This window comes from Colias croceus, chromosome 24 (assembly GCF_905220415.1).
Source record: "Colias croceus chromosome 24, ilColCroc2.1".
Lineage (NCBI taxonomy): Eukaryota > Metazoa > Arthropoda > Insecta > Lepidoptera > Pieridae > Colias > Colias croceus.
The window spans coordinates 6,914,644-6,934,745 of NC_059560.1; the positions used below are offsets into that span (position 1 = coordinate 6,914,644).

The 20,102-nt window shown below is 33.6% G+C and overlaps 3 protein-coding genes across 3 annotated transcripts in view; 1 reads left to right on the top strand and 2 right to left on the bottom strand.

Moving 5' to 3' along the window:
* The first annotated feature begins 479 nt into the window (after window positions 1-479).
* LOC123702653 (trypsin-3-like) lies at window positions 480-1,331 on the top strand. Its single transcript, XM_045650415.1, has one exon. It carries the CDS (start codon window positions 510-512, stop codon window positions 1,329-1,331), a length of 822 nt encoding a protein of 273 aa, XP_045506371.1. The 5' UTR covers window positions 480-509.
* Window positions 1,332-2,512: 1,181 nt separating this feature from the next.
* LOC123702654 (prostate-specific antigen-like) lies at window positions 2,513-3,334 on the bottom strand. The gene has a single exon (XM_045650416.1). The coding sequence runs from the start codon at window positions 3,332-3,334 to the stop codon at window positions 2,513-2,515; it is 822 nt and encodes a 273-aa protein (XP_045506372.1).
* Window positions 3,335-9,529: 6,195 nt separating this feature from the next.
* LOC123702703 (tyrocidine synthase 3) overlaps window positions 9,530-20,102 on the bottom strand; it is a 40,230-nt gene continuing 29,657 nt past the window's right edge. The window contains exons 7-17 of the mRNA XM_045650482.1: window positions 19,773-20,049; window positions 19,248-19,415; window positions 18,497-18,655; window positions 18,212-18,351; window positions 17,740-17,830; window positions 14,578-14,790; window positions 13,799-13,940; window positions 13,259-13,401; window positions 11,760-11,906; window positions 11,334-11,491; window positions 9,530-10,668 (exon numbers count right to left, since the gene is read on the bottom strand). Coding sequence (XP_045506438.1) covers window positions 10,513-10,668; window positions 11,334-11,491; window positions 11,760-11,906; window positions 13,259-13,401; window positions 13,799-13,940; window positions 14,578-14,790; window positions 17,740-17,830; window positions 18,212-18,351; window positions 18,497-18,655; window positions 19,248-19,415; window positions 19,773-20,049 — 1,794 coding nt within the window. The 3' untranslated portion in view covers window positions 9,530-10,512. The remainder of the gene's footprint in view (window positions 10,669-11,333; window positions 11,492-11,759; window positions 11,907-13,258; window positions 13,402-13,798; window positions 13,941-14,577; window positions 14,791-17,739; window positions 17,831-18,211; window positions 18,352-18,496; window positions 18,656-19,247; window positions 19,416-19,772; window positions 20,050-20,102) is intronic.

The window sequence follows — 20,102 nt, forward strand, 5'->3', positions numbered from 1 at the left end:
AGGTTTTATCCCGGAATTCCCACGGGAACGGGAACTATGCTGGTTTTTCATTGGCTACGCGGGCGCGGTGGCGTAAAGCTAGTCTACTCTATCGTTTTCGTATCATGTAGTGTATTAGGATAATATTTATATTGGTTTAGATCCGTGAATATAAAATTACATTTGAATATTTGAAATGAAACTTCTATAGGCGAGTAGAGAGTAAAATTTCAAGGTCGCCTCATGGCAATACCGTCACGTCGTGGAGTAAAGTGACGATTTGGGTATCTTTGAATCTTGCCAAGGAAGTTTCACTTCTGACACGTATGCTCAGCACACACTTTTTATTAGTTATTTCCTAACCTCGTTTTCAAAAGTATGTAGTTAAGTGTTGCAACACAAAATTGGTAAATTTTCAATATTCGATTTTTTATAACGTTTGCTTATCGCTACAGTTAATATACAACAATTCAGAGTTTCGTAATTTTTTTATTTCTTCACACACTTATTGAGAACTAGTTACAGACAAAATGTTTTGTTTGATATTCATATTGATAGCTCAGAGCATACAGTGTGAAGCAGGACGTCGGATATTTCAAGGTCGGGACGTTGTTCTGGGAGAGTTTCCATACGTCGCCAACTGGGGAACTCTGATAAAAGATGCCAAGAAAACGAAATTCGATCCTTATTGCACATGCAGCATCATTTCGCCTACGTGGGCAATATCGGCTGCACACTGCATGGAAAAACCACCCCTTTTGACGGGAAATTATATCAACTACGCCTCTCATGTACCATCAGATTTAGGAAAGTTCGCTGCAGTACTCCAGGCGATTGCACATCCTAACTATGACTTCGACAACGAATATGCATTTTTGAAGAACGATATTTGTCTCATACGCACTAAACGGATTCAAATAGAGACATATGCCGTACTCAGCGCTGTTGATTATCTTAGTCTGATCGGTCAAGAAGTATACGTAGCTGGTTACGGAGCGACAAACGATTCTTCAGAAGTGGATTTAACGATTTTCGTAAATAAGCCATTGCAAGTATTCAAGGGTATGGTTATTAAGTGCCTTGAAAGAAAAGCAGATGCGACTTTCAGTTCCGTTTGTTTTTCATCACCATGTGGCTCCCTGGCCATGATCTGTGGAGGAGATTCCGGTGGACCCGTGATACATACATCTGGGATCGTTGCAGTTAATTCTTGGAGCCGGAACGATTGTGAATTTTTAATTAATTTGAAGAATATTCATAAACATTCCTTAGCTCGAGCCGCGTCTGGCGTCGGTTCACCTGTCAGCGCAGTACTCGACTGGATCTCACACACAATCGCGAATACAGTTTGATAGTAATTGTAACATAATATTGTTTATTGTAATATATCAAATCATTCCAAATGTTTTACGATTTCATTAAAATGTTCTTTTTCTTACCGGTCATAAAATAAAATCTGTATTAGGTAGATTATTTAAGAAACTAAAAAAAATTAATCGTTCTGATGCCATTTCAAAATCCTAGATAATTATTAATGAATTTGTTACGTAGTCACTATATAGACAGTAATTGAAACATAACGTTTACGTGATATGCATACATGCATATTGTATGCACAATATAAAAATGGTTTTATACAGTTCGCGTCCAGCCTCGATTTATGATAGTTCTAAAGTGAACTGGGAATCACTGTAATCTTTAGCATGACTTAAATATCTAAACGATCATGCATGCATGACACCACGTAATGCATGTCATGCATTGCATTGCCGTCTAGGGACAACATTATATGTATTTATTTTTCATGATTGAATAAAATGGTTGTACAAAAAAAAATCTTTATCATTTTTATATTCTGATTTTTTATTTTAATTCCTTACTTTCCTACTTACGAAACTTATAATCTATCTTATACTAATAATTAATACTATAAACCTGAAAAGAGTTTGTTTGTTTGGGCACATCACACACTTATCTCGGGAACTACTGGTCCGATTGAAAAATTATTTCAGTGTTAGATAGCCCATTTATCCACGAAAGCCATAAGGGTATATAATATAATATATCTTCACACTTATACGAATATAGGTAATATATTCCAGTGTGGGTAGGTACCAATGTAGGTATAACCGCGGGTCACAGCTAGTATGAAATAATTGCTATATCAACTAACAGAAAGACTATGGTTTCCTATAAAACTCATACAAAATTGTATTTAAATGAAAACTAGTATGCAAAACCATTTGTGGTCTTATCATTAATACCTAGAAAAGAGTCTTTTTCGTTATTTTTCTTTCAAAATCTGTATTTTATATTGAATATAGAAAAATTAATTGTATATACAAGTTATTATTATAACAACAGTTATATGTTTTAGTTTCTAAAATAATCTATCTAATACCGAATTTATTTTATGACCGGTAAAAATTGACCGGTAAGAAAAAGAAGATACTAAAGAAATCGTAAAACATTTGAAATTAAACTATATAATTTAACAATATTACGACTATATTACTATCAAACTGTATTACTATCAAACTGTATTCGCGATTGTGTGCGAGATCCAGTCGAGCACTGCGCTGACAGGTGAACCAACGACAGACGCGGCTCGAGCTAAGGAATGTTTATGAATCATCTTCAAATGAATTAAAAATTCACATTCGTTCTGGCGCCAAGAATTAACTGCAACGATCCCAGATGTATGTATCACGGGTCCACCGGAATCTCCTCCACAGATCATGGCTAGCGAGCCACATGGTGACGAAACACAAACAGAACTGAAAGGTGCATCTGCTTTTCTTTCAATACACTTTATAACCATACCCTTGAATACTTGCAGTGGCTTATTTACGAAAATCGTTAAATCCACTTCTGAAGAATCGTTTGTGGATCCGTAACCAGCTACGTATACTTCTTGACCGATCAGACTAAGATAATCAACAGCGCTGAGTACAGCATATGTCTCTATTTGAATCCGTTTAGTGCGTATGAGACAAATATCGTTCTTCATAAATGTACCTTCATCGTCAAAGTCATAGTTAGGATGTGCAATCGCCTGAAGTACTTCAGCGAACTTTCCTAAATCTGTTGGTATATAAGACGCGTAGTTGATACAATTTCGCGTCAAAAGGGGTGGCTTCTCCATGCAGTGTGCAGCAGATATTGCCCACGTAGGCGCAATGATGCTGCATGTGCAATAAGGATCGAATTTCGTTTTCTTGGCATCTTTTATCAGAGTTCCCCAGTTGGCGACGTATGGAAACTCTCCCAGAACAACGTCCCGACCTTGAAATATCCGCCGTCCAGCTTCACACTGTATGCTCTGAGCTATCAATATGAATATCAAACAAAACATTTCGACTGTAACTAGTTCTCAATAAGTGTGTGAAGAAATAAAAAAATTACGAAACACTGAATTGTTGTATATTAACTCTAGCGACAAGCAAATGTTATAAAAATCTTATTGTTGAAAATTGACAAAGTGTGTTGCAACACTTAGTTAACTACATACTTTTGAAATGGAGGTTAGAAAATAACTAATAAAAAGTGTGTGCCAAGCACACGTGTCAGAAGTGGAGATTCTTTGGCATGATTCAAAGATACCACAAGTGATAACTGCGTTAAAAACAACCGACTTCAAACTTGCACTTGCAAAATTTACAAATACCTACAGACAAAAATGCTCATAAAATAAAAACTACTGGGCCTATCCGAATAAAATTTTTATGGGACCAATTCGACACCATCCCGCATCGAACAAAAAAAGAATCACGTAAATCGGTTCAGAAACCTCGGAGTAATCGGTGTACATACATAAAAAAAAAATAAATAAATATACCGGCCGAATTGATAACCTCCTCCTTTTTTTTGAAGTCGGTTAAAAATCGTCACTTTACTCCACGACGTGACGGTATTGCAATGAAGTTCAGTTGAATTAATCTTCAAAAGTAATTATATATTCACGTCTAAACCAATATAAATATTATACTAATACACTATATGATACAAAAACGATAGAGTAGACTAGCTTCCCGCCACCGGCTTCGCCCGCGTAGCCAATGAAAAACCAGTTTCCCGTTCCCGTGGGATTTCCGGGATAAAACCTATCCTTTGTCCTTCCTCTGGTCTCAAGATATTTCTGTACAAAATTTGAAGTAAATTAGCCTGGACATACATACATACAAACAGATACAGTTAAAAATTCTAAAAACTATATTTTTGGCTTAGTTATTATTCTAGATCACGTAAGAATTTATTATCATTATATATGTATGTAAGTATATGATATTATATATATTTAGATATGTATTAATTTACGTATGTTTGTATGATAAAACCTCTTCTTTTTCTTGGTTTTTCTTGCAATTATTATTCTTTTTTTCTGTTCTCGTCCCGCCAATATGTGACCTTTTTGCTCGTTACCTTTTACCGTGGTTGCCTGGTAGAGATCACTAAGTGATAAGGCCGCCAAGTTAGAAGTACTCTGTTTTTAGCTGTAAGTAATTCTAAGGTTTTCCTGTTTGTATAACTAATAAAGTGTTAAATAAATAAATAAGTATTATTTAAAAAATATTCAATTTTCAGTTTTGATTTTCTTACGATTTTTCATAATTTATAGATACTGCTTTGCGACAAACTATTGCAACAGATAGCTTCAATTCCTAGAAAACTACCAGATAGATAGTTGACTACTAGAAAATGTCCAAAAAACCAGTCCTTCCCCACACTGATAGCAGTGAATTTCACGGGTGTAATCTCTATTACAACACTTTTTATTATTCGATCAGAATGAAAGTAAATTTATTTCGCATAAAATTTTTATTTCTAATTCTTAACTTATTCATGAATATTTCTAGTAAAACACGTTCGAAATGATTTATTTATTAAACTGCCTATTCGTAGCATTTAGCGTAGAGTGTGAAGCAGGGCGGCGAATATTTCAAGGTCGGGACGTTATTCTTGAAGAGTTTCCATACGTCGCTATTTTGGGACTATTAAATCTGAAAGGCAATAACGAATTTCTCCCGTTTTGTACGTGTAGCGTTATTTCGCCAATTTGGTCGATATCTGCTGCTCATTGCAGGATGGACCTACCCATGCTTCAATATTATGCTCTTAATTACGGGTCACACCAACCGACACTCCGGGGCAACTTTTCCAAGGTGCTGGAGGTGATCCCTCATCCCTCATACGACTCTAACGTCCATACTATTTTTTATTTACCCAACATTGACATTTGCCTCCTCCGAACACAACGGATACATATATCTGAATATGCGGTTATCAGTGCAGTCGATTATAAGACGCTTATAGGACAAGAGGTGTATGTAGCTGGCCACGGGATGACGAACGTGTCTTCAACGGTGGACACCACGTATCCTTTAAAAAAACCATTACAAGTCTATAAAGGTATGATCAACTTTTGTTTGAAGGAGGAAATACGAGCAGGATACATTTCGATATGTGTCTCATCAGCATGCGGCTCTCTGGCGATGATATGTGGCGGCGATTCAGGTGGACCGATGATACATACATCTGGTATTGTTGGTATTAATTCCGCGAGCGAAATGAAATGCCAAGTGCGGCATCATCTGAAGAAAATGCATAAACACAGTTTGGCTAGGGCCTCGTCTGCTATCATAGCGCCTATAAGTCCCGCTCTTGACTGGATCTCCCGAACAGTTACATTAAAACCACTTATATAAAATTAAATAAGAATTTTCTTTTGGGATTATTGTTTATTCATTTTCATTGCGTAAGACTCGGTCCCACCAAAAACATTAATGTGAAAAATGACAGCCGAGTTCTATTGAAAAATATTCCAGATAACGAAATATGAATTATGATTTATAAAGCAAAAAATGGGAGGAACTTGCATATTAGTGAAACAAGATATTCCATGCACTAATTTAGACTACTTAAAGGATTATTCCTGTGATTTATATTTTGAATGTTGTGGAATTTATCTAAAACACTTAAACACGATAGTTATCTGTATATATAGAGTACCCGGACTTAATATTAACATTTTTGTTGAAAGGCTCCAAGATTTATTACAAGTTATTTTAGTTAACAATAAAAAGGTAATATTGTGTGGGGACTGGAATATTGATGTACTAAAAAATACTAAGCTATCGTATGAACTAAATACATTGCTAAAAAATTTTAATATTGAATGTCACATAAAGACACCGACAAGACAGGGAGCATGCTTAGACCAGATAGCTACCAATATAAAAAGAGGGGTAATGGCAGAGGTTATTCATCTTGGCCTTTCAGACCATGAAACGGCGCAACTTGTAAAAATAAATATCAGTAAAAAAAAAACAAATTCACATTGGTTTGAAATAAGGAGAGACTACTGCACATATAATATAAATAAATTTAATGACTGTATATCATCATTGACTTTCTCGAAAATATACGAATCGAACGATATAAATGAGTGTTTCAGAGCATTCCATGAATTATATTCTTTATTTTATAATTTATGTTTTCCATATATTAAGATAAAAATAAGTACAAACAAAACAAACATAAACTGTATAACGAAGGGCTTAAGAAAATGTTGTGTACGGAAACGATACTTGTACTTAAACTATTTATATTCAAATAATAATAAAAAGGACAAATGGAAAAATTACAAGAAGTACACACATATATTAAAAAAGTGTATTTTCAAATCTAAAAGAATACAAAGTGCTAAGTACATACTCAAAAATAAGAATAAAGGCCAAGCTTTATGGAAAATGATATCAAATAACATCAATGAAGTCAGTAATACACAAGAAATAGGTGAGATTAAAATAAATAATATTGTGTATTCCTCAATTAATGACATTTGCGAACAATTCAATAATTATTTCATTGACATGACTAATCAGACGAACTTCCAATTCAATATGACAGACATTAAAAAAACAATGACCTATGATAATTTAAATTCAATGTTTTTGACCCCAACTAGCGTTGAAGAAGTCTCTAAAATAATTCAATCACTAAAAAATACAAATGCAGTAGGATCCGATGGAATCTGTACAAAGATATTGAAAGTATCAAGTAAATGTATAGCTAGGCCACTATCTTTCTTGATAAATTTATCTATGGAACAAGGAATATTCCCTACTATTCTAAAAACCGCAGTAGTAAAACCTTTGTATAAAAAAGGGGATCCCTCTGATATAAAGAATTATAGACCCATATCATTAATACCTGTGTTTTCAAAAATCTTTGAGAAGGTGGTAGTAGAAAGACTAAAAAATTTCGTAAACATGAATAAATTATTAACTAGACAACAATTTGGCTTCAGAAAAAACAGTTCAACATCCTTAGCTTGTTTTGACTTAGTAAAAGAAGTTATTCAAGCCTTTATTGAAAAGAATGCCGCGACAGCTGTATTCCTGGACATGAGTAAAGCGTTTGATTTTGTAGACCATAATTTGCTTTTATATAAACTAGCGAAATATGGGATCAGAGGCAAAGCGAATGAATGGATTGAAAACTATCTCAGAGAAAGGGAGCAATATGTCGAACTAATAAAATGTGTTAACAAAAATAAAATTATATATAAATCCAGTAGAAGGTTCAATAGCTCCGGAGTGCCACAGGGCAGTATTCTCGGCCCATTTCTATTTCTCATGTATATAAACGACCTGCCAAACATAACCAAACATAAAACAGTTTTATTCGCTGATGATACCACACTTATTGTGAAAGGCAACGCAAGGAATACTTCTTACAAATTAGAAATAGGTAAAGCATTATGTGATATAGTAGGGTGGTTAAAAACAATAACCTCCAAATCAACTTTGACAAAACTAAAATGATCCAATTTTGCACTAAAAATACTCGACCAATCGAATTAAAACTTGATTATGAAAACAAAACCATAGAACAGGTAAAAAGCTACAAGTTTCTGGGTATCCATTTGGACGAAAATTTAAAATGGAATGTGCACATTGAATACATATGTGACAAGATAAACCGATTTGTTTATGTCATAAGACGACTCAGGAACACAGTGTCCATGGAGGCCGCCCTCAATGCTTACCATGCATATGTGTCATCAATCCTCTCATATGGACTTATATTATGGGGGCAATCTTGTGATAGACAAAAGGTGTTTATAGCGCAAAAAAAATGCGTACGGGCCATAGTAGGATTGAGACAAAGAGACAGCTGTAGACCCATATTTGCTAAGCTTCGTATATTAACATTGACATGTATGTATATTAGAGATGTATGCTTATTTGTAAGAAAGCACCCCGAGTATTACACGAAAAAAGGAGAAATTAATACTCAAATTATGACCAGACATCAAAACAAACTTTATTTTCCGACGTGTAGAATAAATACTGCGAAAAATAGTATAATTTTTAGAAGCATTACAATATTCAATAAAATACCAGACGATTTTAAAGAATTACCTGTACATATATTCCGGACGAGGTTAATAAACTGGCTAATTACAAAGCAATTTTATGATATAAGTGACTTGACAAATCAAAAATAGAAATTTAAAATTAATGGATATCTTATCTGGACATAAATTAATAATATATTTTTTTTATATAAGTGTATCTATAAGTGCTGTGGTATATAATATTGTATAATGTAGTTTATAATATATTTGCACGCTCAACTACGAGCAGAATGTTTAAGGATTTATATTATCTGTATCTACAAACATCTGTATTCTACATTCTGCAAATAAAGCAATTTGAATTTTTTGAATTTTTTTTTAAATAAGCAAATTTATTACTCTACTTTATCTTTTTCTTGTTTCATCATTATTAACTACAACAATGGTTGTTAATAAAAAGTGTGTCATTTTAAATTGAATGTAGACTATTTATTAATTAGATATATTGTACTATGAAATGATAGTAGAGTCATTTTAATAGGCAACATATTTTGGCAGTTCAACAAAATATAAATAAATGCTACAGTTGACAGATATATACTACGTATTACTGGGACAGGGATTTGCCTGATGATTTGATGATTCACCTTAGGGCGGACCGCATTTTAATATTAGATATCATGAACAAATAAAACAAAAGCATATTTTAAAATAATATTTATTATCAAATAAAATACAATACTTATCTAATAACAATTTTATATAACCTAAGTATCACAATGGATAGAGATCTTACCATATAAATAAAACTAATTTGTACAAAATAGATAGGATTATTAACTTAAATAGGTAGGTACATCTGTTTCTATAATAATTATTAATCTGTTTAAAAAAGTTGCAAAATTTTGCAAAATTGTCAAAAACTAGCGAAATTGATAAAACTTTTTTAATTTAAATTCATATGTACGCTTTATAATTTCATTTTTTTTAAAAGATTAGTTAGATATTAAATCAGGTCGAATATTTCTGATTTCGAGGATGAAAAAAATATACATATTTAGCCGATTAAACTTATAAAAATATATAAACTAATACCTATAATAAGGAGAAAAAAAGTTAATACAATGTCACCACTAAAATTGATTAATTAAAATTATTGTTAAACAACAAATTATATAATTATTTTTTTATTATGTATGTTGTTTTATACTTATTATATATTTTTTTATATTTCAAAGGAAGTAAATTACTAATGCTTATTTATGTATTTAGTATTTAATATAGTCTAGATATTCTTAGGTTAATAATACTATTTGAACGTTGTTTTACCTCTTGGTACTAACTATGCAGGTTAAACAATTACCTATTAATTATTTACAAATCTATAATATACAAATGAATCGCAAAATGTGTTGGTAAGCGCATAACTCGAGAACGGCTGAACCGATTTCGATAACTCTTTTTTTATTATATTCTTTGAAGTACGAGGATGGTTCTTATGGAAACAAAACGTAAACATGTACCACGGGCGAAGCCGGGGCGGACCGCTAGTGCAATATAACTACTATAAGTATTATATTATCTGTGATATTACTATCATCATTTACGAATGAAACACCAAAAATGATATAGTTTTAAGGGCCGATTTTTCAATCCATAGTTAAAACTTAGGCTGGTTGCAGAGCTTGACCGACCATCAGTGCGTACGTCAGTCGCGCTTGTCATACGTATGGAAATTCATAAAACCGTTCATAGCTAGACCGACCATACGCACGCGTATATCCATACATATGATTCCACACTGATGGTCGGTCAAGCTCTGCAACCGGCCTTATCCGCCCAATAAAGTATTACACGATAATATTAAAATGTCACCCGTAAACTGTCAAATACGGCTAAAGAATACATTTTTGAAATGGTAGTTTAGTACGTCATTCGACGAATAAGTATTAACCAAGGATTGAAAAATCAGCCCTAAAGGATGCAGGATCAGCAATATCTCCCAAAACGTCACTGCTTGAAGTTCGAAGATAGTAATTTTATTACATACATACATAATATAGGCATTGTACTTATATTAAAATATAAATATAAACATTATATTGAATGCAAAATAACATAAAATTAATAGTAACTGTCATGAATTTGAACTTATAAAGAAATATTTTAATCTAAAATGCTGTGTTCTTTTCGACGGGTTTCCAACAAACGATAGCTCTCATGTCGTCGGGCGCTTGGCCGAATATCCTGTCTCCGTTCGCGTCTACATACTGATTTATTTGATAATCCAGTAGTGTTTGGAAACCGAAGACGTCTGTGCCTAGTTGCTGTGAATAAATAAAAATGATTAGTGTTAAAATAATTCATCGTCACCTATATCTTATAGATCATGACTATAAAATATATCCCACCACAAATATATCACACATACTATAAAATAATACTACAGTATTAAATAAATAAACTAATACTATATGTACCCTAAATCTAAACCAATAAACTAATACTATCCCTCTTCCTCTAAATCTAAAATTATAGACTTTTTCTATCCTCTGAAATCTCAACTGATAAACTAATACTAAAACCTACCTATGTCAAAGGGCTAGTATTAATAATAATCAGATTAATCACCCCTCGGAATCTCCTCTCTTTTACCACCCCCATATATTTTAAATCAACATTAATAAACTAATATCATACTTCAAATTAATACCAAAAACGAATACCATACTCTAAACTAATACTATAAACTAGATAAACGAATACCATACTCTAAACTAATAAACGAATACCATACTCTAAACTAATAAACGAATACCATACTCTAAACTAATAAACGAATACCATACTCTAAACTAATAAACGAATACCATACTCTAAACTAATAAACGAATACCATACTCTAAACTAATAAATTAATACCATACTCTAAACTAATGGTATAAACTAATACCATACTCTAAACTAATACCATACTAATACTAAAACCTACCTGAGTCAAAGGGCTAGTATTAGTAGTAAACACCCCCCGGAACCCCCTCTCTTTAGCAACCCCCATGGTGGCTATTTCTAATTCTTTTATAGCTGATACATTATCTCCTGCTGTGAGGGTTGAAGATGTGGCCATCATGAAGGAGTGGAGGATTGTACCTGGATAAATAGAATTAAATAAATAAATAGATTTGATTGTATGTGTTTTTATTTTATTCCCTATTAGGGAAGGAAGGCAGGAAGACAAAAGGAAGTCTTCCATGCTTACAATTACTTTTTATTCGCGTTATTGAAACGGGATCAAGCCTAGTATAATAGGTCATTGGATCAAGCTACTATTTTTTTTTTTACATTTAAGATAACAAACAGTACAATAGTAAGAAATTTGTATTACAAAAATTTAATAAATATATCGTAAAAAACAAACCTTTTCCACCAGGTAGCATAGTATCTCTCACAGAACTCTCCACAGCTTCCAAAAACGTCATTATCTTAGCGAGTCCTCCAGATAGAGTTATATCTGGTTCATCTAGCGCGTCGAAGTTCAGAGCTACTGCTATAGGGTTGGATGTATCTGTAATTGTTTTATTGTTATTAATTTCATCATAATTATTAGTTTTACCATTAAAGATAAATTGAAAATCATCATCTGGGTTGACAGAATCAGTAACAATTGTTTTATCTTAATATATATAAATCTCGTGTCACAATGTTTGTCCTCAATGGACTCCTAAACCACTTAACCGATTATAATAAAATTCGCACACCATGTGCAGTTCGATCCAACTTGAGAGATAGGATAGGTTTTATCCCGGAAATCCCTCGGGAACGGGAACTATGCGGGTTTTTCTTTGAAAACGCGGGCGAAGCCGCGGGCGGAAAGCTAGTTATTATTTATATCATCATTATCATAACCATATAATTATTAGTTTTATTATCAAAAAACAATTTTTTAAAATCATCAACAACATTACTATCAGTTTAACGTATTTTTCTTGCGATTATAAATAAATTAATGTGAACCTATAAATGTTGAAAATGGCATTCGATCTGTTTAATAACAGAAAAATAAGTCGGCACCGTTGACTTGCTTGTGGACGTTTGGGCATAAATTCTCGGCTTAGTCCACAACTGCGATATATTAATAAGTCTAACGAAAAACAGTGCGTTAAATTGCAAACAAATGCTCTCAATCTCTCAGTCTCTAATAATATTTCAAGACAAATTTTACACAGGGCGGGTTCGATTCCCACCCAGGGCAAATATTTGTGTGATGAACATAGAAGTTTGCTCTGTGTCTGAGTGTTAATTATCTATATAAGTATGTATTTAAAATTATATATGTATGTTTATCAGCCATCTGGTTTCCATAACACAAGCGAAAGCTTAGTGTACGGGATCAGATCGTGCCGAGTGTGAAAATTTTCCTGAAATATTTATTTATTGATATACTAGCTTTCCGCCCGCGGCTTCGCCCGCGTTTTCAAAGAAAAACCCGCATAGTTTCCGTTCCCGAGGGATTTCCTGGATAAAACCTAGCCTATATTACTCGTGGATAATGTTGGTTTCGAATGGTGAAAGAATTTTTAAAATCGGTCCAGTAGTTTATGAGCCTATTCATTACAATCGACCGCCTCCTTGGTACAGTGGTTGACGCGTGAGCGTAGAACCGAGGGATCCTGGGTTCGATTCCCGGTAGAGACGAAGAAAAAAAAATGTCTCGGTCTGGCAGGACACAGAAGGCTGATCACCTTCTTGTCCCTAAAGGAAATGGATCAGTGAAACAGATGTATGCATAATGCATCTGCCCCTTACCCCACTAGGGGACACGGGACTTCACTTTTTACATTACAATCAAACAAACAAACAAAGTTTTTCTCTTCATAATATTAGTGTAGAAGTGTATATAAAAGCAATAAGACTCACGATCCTCCAGCACAACACTAAGGCCGGCCTGCAGCAATGGCTGCCAGCAAGCGCTGATGCAGTGCGCGTAGTCACGTGTGTCTATCTCGTGACGGAGGAACTGCTCCAACTCCGCTTTTTCGTAAAATGATGATACTATCATTCTGTAAACATTAGTTAAATCAGATAAATCTCCTATAAAAAAAATCATGAATGCTTTAAAAATCTTATTTACAGGAAGACGTACTCAAAGCACCAGTAATATTGGTGAAATTTACAGAAACGGTTACGTTTTTATACATAATATCAATCAAAACATAAAAACATGCAGTATGTGTGCTGAGCACTCGTGTCAGAAGTGAAACTACTTTGGCAAGATTCAAACAATAAAATCGTCGCCTTACTTAATGACGTAACGGTAAATCCTAATCAGAAAAGAACTACTCCTCAATTTTGCATTAAAATTCTTGTTAATATAAAACTAGCATAAATTAATTAATTATTCTGAAACAGTCAGTTTTAAAGTTTTAAATAAAATAAATAATTAAAATAAATACTTACTCGATAACCTGTTCCCTATGATCATCTCTCATTGAGACCACATTGAATTTAGCATCATCAGAGTCTCTGACACTATCAGGGTTTGTGGTTAGACGCTGTAGAACTTCTCCAAGATTTGCTGCTCCGATGAAATCACTTATATCTGAAATATTTGTTTTATTAATGCCTTTTTGATGATCAGAAAACTTATGGCTTCGACAAATCAGATCAAATCAATATATCAAGGTATTAAAAGGTATCATTTTTAAATTTAAACTAGCTGTGCTTCGCGATTTCGCCCGCATTGCTCTGCTCCTCTTGGTCTTAGCGTAATGATAATATATAGCCTATAGCCTTCCTCGATTTTTATCGATTAGCCCATTTGGGCTATCTAACACGGAAAGAATTTTTCAAATCGTGCCAGCGGTTCCTGAGATTAGCGCGTTCAAACAAACAAACTCTTCAGCTTTATAATATTAGTCTAATTTAAGTGAAAGCACTGGCATTAATCATCTTCTTAAAGTTATTAAATTTGCTAATTAAGTGGTGTGCAAAGACAATTTTATTAATCACTAGTAAGGATATTAAATCTCTACATTTTAAACTTCATTACGATAAGTAAAAATAATTAGAATAGCTCTTTACCTACTACTACTTTTAGAGAGAAAGAAAGATCATTTATTTGACTCTACAAAATAAACACGAGTAACACACAATACAATTAGAATAAGACAATACAATAAAAAAAAAATTAAATTTACAGTAAATATAATTTATAGATATTATCTATAAAAACTCACCGATATAATACCCCTTCTCCCTCAGCCTCGTAATCGTATAGATAGAGTTAAGGGAATTCCCCCCTAACTCATAGAACCCAGCTTGTAAAGATATAGCGCCCCTCGCCCCGCGCCCTATCGCCTCGCCCACTGCAGTGAGCAGCGCCCTAGCGGCTGCTAGCTGATCGGGGCGGACGTTTGTGTAGTCTAGCTCTAGGGATAATGTGGTGTCGTCTGGTTGGACAAAAGATTGTTTTTTTAGGAATATGTCAGTTTTAGGCTATATTAGTAGCATCGGAAGAGTCTATTTCTAGTAATTCGCAGATAAAATGGTACACAATTGTCTCTGTGTATCATCTGTGTTATATGTTAATTCTGTGTGTGTGCAATAAAGAATAATGCTCCCATATATCTGTCTATCTAAATTAAACAAAGTCAAAGAAACAAGATGATTTCGGAACGCACTGGAATCTTAAATCTAGCAATATTAGTGTCTGGGTTGATCAGTAATGTTAAATTAAACCGCGTGATGGCATATAAAAAGCTAAGTTTGTTTCCCCCTAACTCATAAAACACAGATTTTAAAGATATAGCACCCCTCGCCTCGTCTCGGTGACTAAGATATTACGCATGTCGGTAAGGTCAGGTTCAACCGTGGAGGGTTTGTTTTTCATTATGATGTCGTCTATGTATGTAAGTAAAATTCAGCGTCACAATTATCTATATCTCACGATATATCAAATTTAAGTTGAATGTTATGAGTAACTAAGGTAAGTTAAAAGAAACAGAACCAGGATTATTTTTGAAACTCGATCGGGAGTAATAAGTCATCTGGTAATATTGGTAAGACGATACTTTGATGGTAGCCTGTCAGTAAATCCTTGTTTTCATAGTAAACAATTTGATAAGTAATAAGTAAACTGTTTTATCTGTGGCAATAATGAAAGTTGTTTTTGAGAACTATTGAACATGCATTACTCTGCGACACATAAAATTGAAACAACATGTTTATTCAACTTTGTTACTACAAAAATGTTTAAAATGAATACGGAGCTCCAGGCTAAAACTTTAGTGATCGATCGTTTAACTAATTATTATAATCAATTGATATATTTTCTATGATCTATGATATATGATCCTATGATATATTTTCTATGATATATGATCAAGAGCAACTAAGTCGCTTCCTCAATACTCACGATCTCCTCAATCCTTTTCAATCTGGCTTCCGACCAGGTCACAGCACAACTACTGCTCTTATCAAAATCACAGATGACATTCGCCGGGGGTTTGACAACAAGCAGCTAACATTACTTTCTCTACTTGACTTTAGCAACGCATTTAACACCGTCGATCATGATGTTTTGTTAGCAATGCTACGCTCTCTCAACATATCTCCAACGGTTATTGACTGGTTTCAAAGTTACTTGTTTGGACGTCGGCAGCGTGTCTTGGTTGAAGACTTGTCTTCTTCTTGGTGTAACGTAAATGCTGGCGTTCCGCAAGGTGGCGTGTTGTCTCCTCTCTTATTTTCAATTTTTATTAACTCTATTTCCAGTAATATTAATTCTCCCTATCATATGTATGCAGACGATTTCCAATTATATTCGCACGCCTCTTTATCTGAACTACCGAACGAGATTTTTCGCTTAAATACTGAGCTAGCTGCCATCGTTAAATGGAGTAAAGACCATGGTTTAAAAATAAATCCTGAAAAAACCAAGGTAATTGTTTTGGGAAGTAGACAGCTCACAAGTCGAATTAACTGGGAAGACCTACCTAGTGTTACGGTAGACGGCACGATGATTCCCTTCAGTAAAAAGGTGAAAAGTCTTGGTTTGCACTTGGACGAAAACTTATCCTGGGGTGATCAAATTAAGGAAGTGCAGAAAAAAGTATATGCCTCTGCTTCTTCTCTTCGTCGGTTGCGCAACTTTCTTCCGATTTCTACCAAAATTGCGTTGTCTCAATCCCTTTTACTCCCTTTCCTGGATTATGCCGACTCCTGTTATCCCGATCTTCACGAATATCAACTGGACGCTCTCGAGAGGCTGCAAAACTTTTGCATCAGATTCATCTTCGGCTTACGCAAGTTCGATCATGTTTCTGACTTTCGCAAAAGACTTCACTGGCTCCCTATTCGTCTTCGCCGGAATACTCACATCCTTCAACTCTTGTACTCTATCCTGTTTGACCCGAAAACTCCTATCTACCTTAAGAATCAGTTCCAATATTTACATTCCAATAGTTCCCTTTCCCTCCGTTCTTCTGATCTCCTTCTCCTATCCACCCCTATTCACCATTCCAATTTTTTTAACTCATCCTATACCGTCCTAGCAATTCGACTGTGGAACTCTCTCCCTGAGACTATCAGACGCGCCAAATCACCGCACTTGTTCAAAGCACTTGTCAAAGAGCACTTTTTTTCCACTATTTAGTTACCTTTTTTTTTATCTGTATATATTTATATGAATCTGTATTTGTATTATATAAAAAATGTTTAATATTGTGTATAGTATGATATATTTTATTTATTGGCATATTTATGTAGGTATACATAATATAAGATGTTATATAATTGTATTATATTTATTTATTTATTTATTTTATTATTATATTATTATTTTTTTTTTTAAGTATTGATGTAGTATGTATGTAATGTAATATTGATATTATTAAGTTTTGTATACATTACTATTTATCTAATATTTTTTTTTGATTTTGTTTTCTTATCCCTGATTTTATTTATTTATTTATTTTTCTTTATGATTGCGTCTTCGCGCTTAACCAGCATCGTACATGTCCTTTATTTTTCGGTTGCCTGGAAGGGATTGCTTTAAGCAATAAGGCCGCCAATTGTGCACTTACCATAATATTCATGTTCTCCATGTTAAACTTAAATTATATATGATTTTTTTTTTATTACTGGTATTGTACAATAAAGTGTATAAATAAATAAAATAAAATAAATATGATATTATAAATTTATAACTGTTGTTTCATATGTTTACTTGCGCTGTTGTTTTATAGATAATGTTATATCTCACTTCTCTCATTTCTGTCTTCTGTTTTCGCATTAAATGGTAATTAAATTGTACATAATATCATTAATTATTGGAACATACTCAACACGAATAAGTAATAATTGTCACTTTTTGAGTTATTACTAAACAAATAACTTACCATTGTTATTACTATTTTCGTACATCTTTAGCAAAGCCTGTCTATCCACTTTGCCGTTCACTAAAAGAGGTATTTCGTCTATGATAATTACCTGGAATAGAAAATATTGTGTGATTTAGTATTAATGTTTAAGGCTTAGATATTTAAGGAGTGTATTTTCTTCTATTTTATACACATTGAAAATAACCCCACAGATAAAGAGAAAAAACTTTTGTTATTTTTTCTATACTAATATTATAAAGTTGAAGAGTTTGTTTGAATGTTTGAATGAGCTAATCTCAGCAACTACTGGCCCGATTTGAAATATTCTTTCGGTTCGGTGTATTTCTCGAGGAAAGCTATAAATCATCACGCTAACAAAAGCGGAGCAATGCGGGTAAAACCGCGGGGCACAGTATTTTATATTTTCATCATCATACCTACATAGGCCATAGTGATATTAATTTAATTATTATATGCATATATAACTTACTTGTGGTAACATATAACTGGTCAATGCGTCTTTCAGAGTATGTTCAATATTATGTCCACTAAGTCTTACATTGGGACTCAGTTTGACGAAGGCTAGAATTTCTGGATTACCTCGATCTAGACCGTAGCAAAGTACTACACCTGAAATAAAGAATTCAATAATTATGAAAATCCATACTAATATTACAAATGCGAAAGTAACTCTGTCTGTCTGTTAACTATAACAATTGCTAACAGTTTCAAATACTAACGTTTTTTTTATATTTTTTTCTTCTTTTTTTCTTACCTTTCTCAACTCCCCCCACATTAGCTACAGCCCTCTCAACTTCCTGCAAATCGACTCTATGGCCACGAATTTTAACTTGTGAGTCAGTTCGACCGGCGAAGAGTATTACACCCTTGTAAAGTATACCGTAATCTCCTGTACGGTAGAGACGGCTGAATTCTGGGGATAGATAATATTGGTATATGTTTAATTATTGAAATGTAAGAAAATTATATAAGAGTAAATTGTATAAGTGTAGAAATGAATATAATTATATTGGTTGGTGGAATTATTGAAATACAATATGTAAATGTTAGAATTGTTAAATATAAGTGTAAGAATGTAAAAATGATATCCTTCATTTGGTCAAGCCGTATTTTGAGAAAGGAATTATCGATTTCATTAATTCGTTTGATGATGATGAATTCATTTGAATGTGTATGATGTTGATATGTGTGTGGGTGTGTGTGAATTCAGCTGATACGATTGATATTTAAATGCGTGTATTTATATTGTTTTTATCATGACTATGTGTGTGTGTGTGGCTGAAGATGCCCTTAATGTATGTGTGTGCGTGAATAAAAAAAAGGTGTTCATGCTTCTGTGTGTTTGAATGTGTGAAAAGAACTTGTATATAAAAGACTTGATAACTCTAATATGTGTATGCAAATTTATAAAAGTGTGAATACCATATCTACGCGATATGCATGTATGAATGTTTATGTGTGCGCGTGTGTGTGTGTATTAGGGTCTGTGTATTACATTTACATACCAGGATTATTAGCATGTGGGTTATCACAGAACTTGTCTGCCCCCTGCCCCCCCACATACCCCCGCGCGAGGTTACTGCCCCCGACACACACTTCGCCGGCTTCTGATTCCCGGCACGGATTCATTTCCTCGTCTAAGAGGTATACTGCGCAGTTTGATAAAGGGCTACCTGTGGATAGGAAATAAAGGGTTATTTTTTCATAATTTAATATAGTTTGATAATAAGTGGCGTTATAAGTTGAATAATATAGTTTAATGACAAATGACTGATTTGAAAATAAGTCTCAGATATAAATAAATACAAAAGTAATTTTTGAAGTTTTTGTGTTTAAGTTTAAGGGCAGAAGGTATTTTATCCTTTTTTGCACAATTTTCCTTGCAGATAATTTTTAAATTTGTTTAGAAATAAGTAGAGATAATAGGTATATATCAATGAGATAATATCGATCTTTAAAGAATTATCATAATTCGATGAAAAAATTAGACTTTCGACTATTTACTACTAAAAATTCCCCAAAATACATACCTATAGGTATAGTCGGGAACGTATCAACCTGTTCCCTTCTCTCCATAACATAATACGTCACATCCCCCATAACTTCAGTACTGCCGTAGAAATTGGCCAATTTATATCCATTCTGGTCACCAAAGTACTGGAAGAATCTAGAAGCCAGATCCTTACTAAGGGTTTCTCCAGAACAGACCCAGAGCTTAAGATTTTGGAGCGGTCTCTCTGAAGGATTTAGCGATAGGTACATAAGGATCGATTGAAGTAATGTTGGCACTAGGACTAAACGTTCAATCTGAAAAAAAACAAGACATGAACACAAAAAACAAACACATTTCTAAGTGCAGT

Coding starts and splice junctions, on each gene's coding strand:
- LOC123702653 (XM_045650415.1), top strand. CDS start 510: ATGTTTTGTTTGATATTCATATTGATAGCTCAGAGCATACAGTGTGAA.
- LOC123702654 (XM_045650416.1), bottom strand. CDS start 3,334: ATGTTTTGTTTGATATTCATATTGATAGCTCAGAGCATACAGTGTGAA.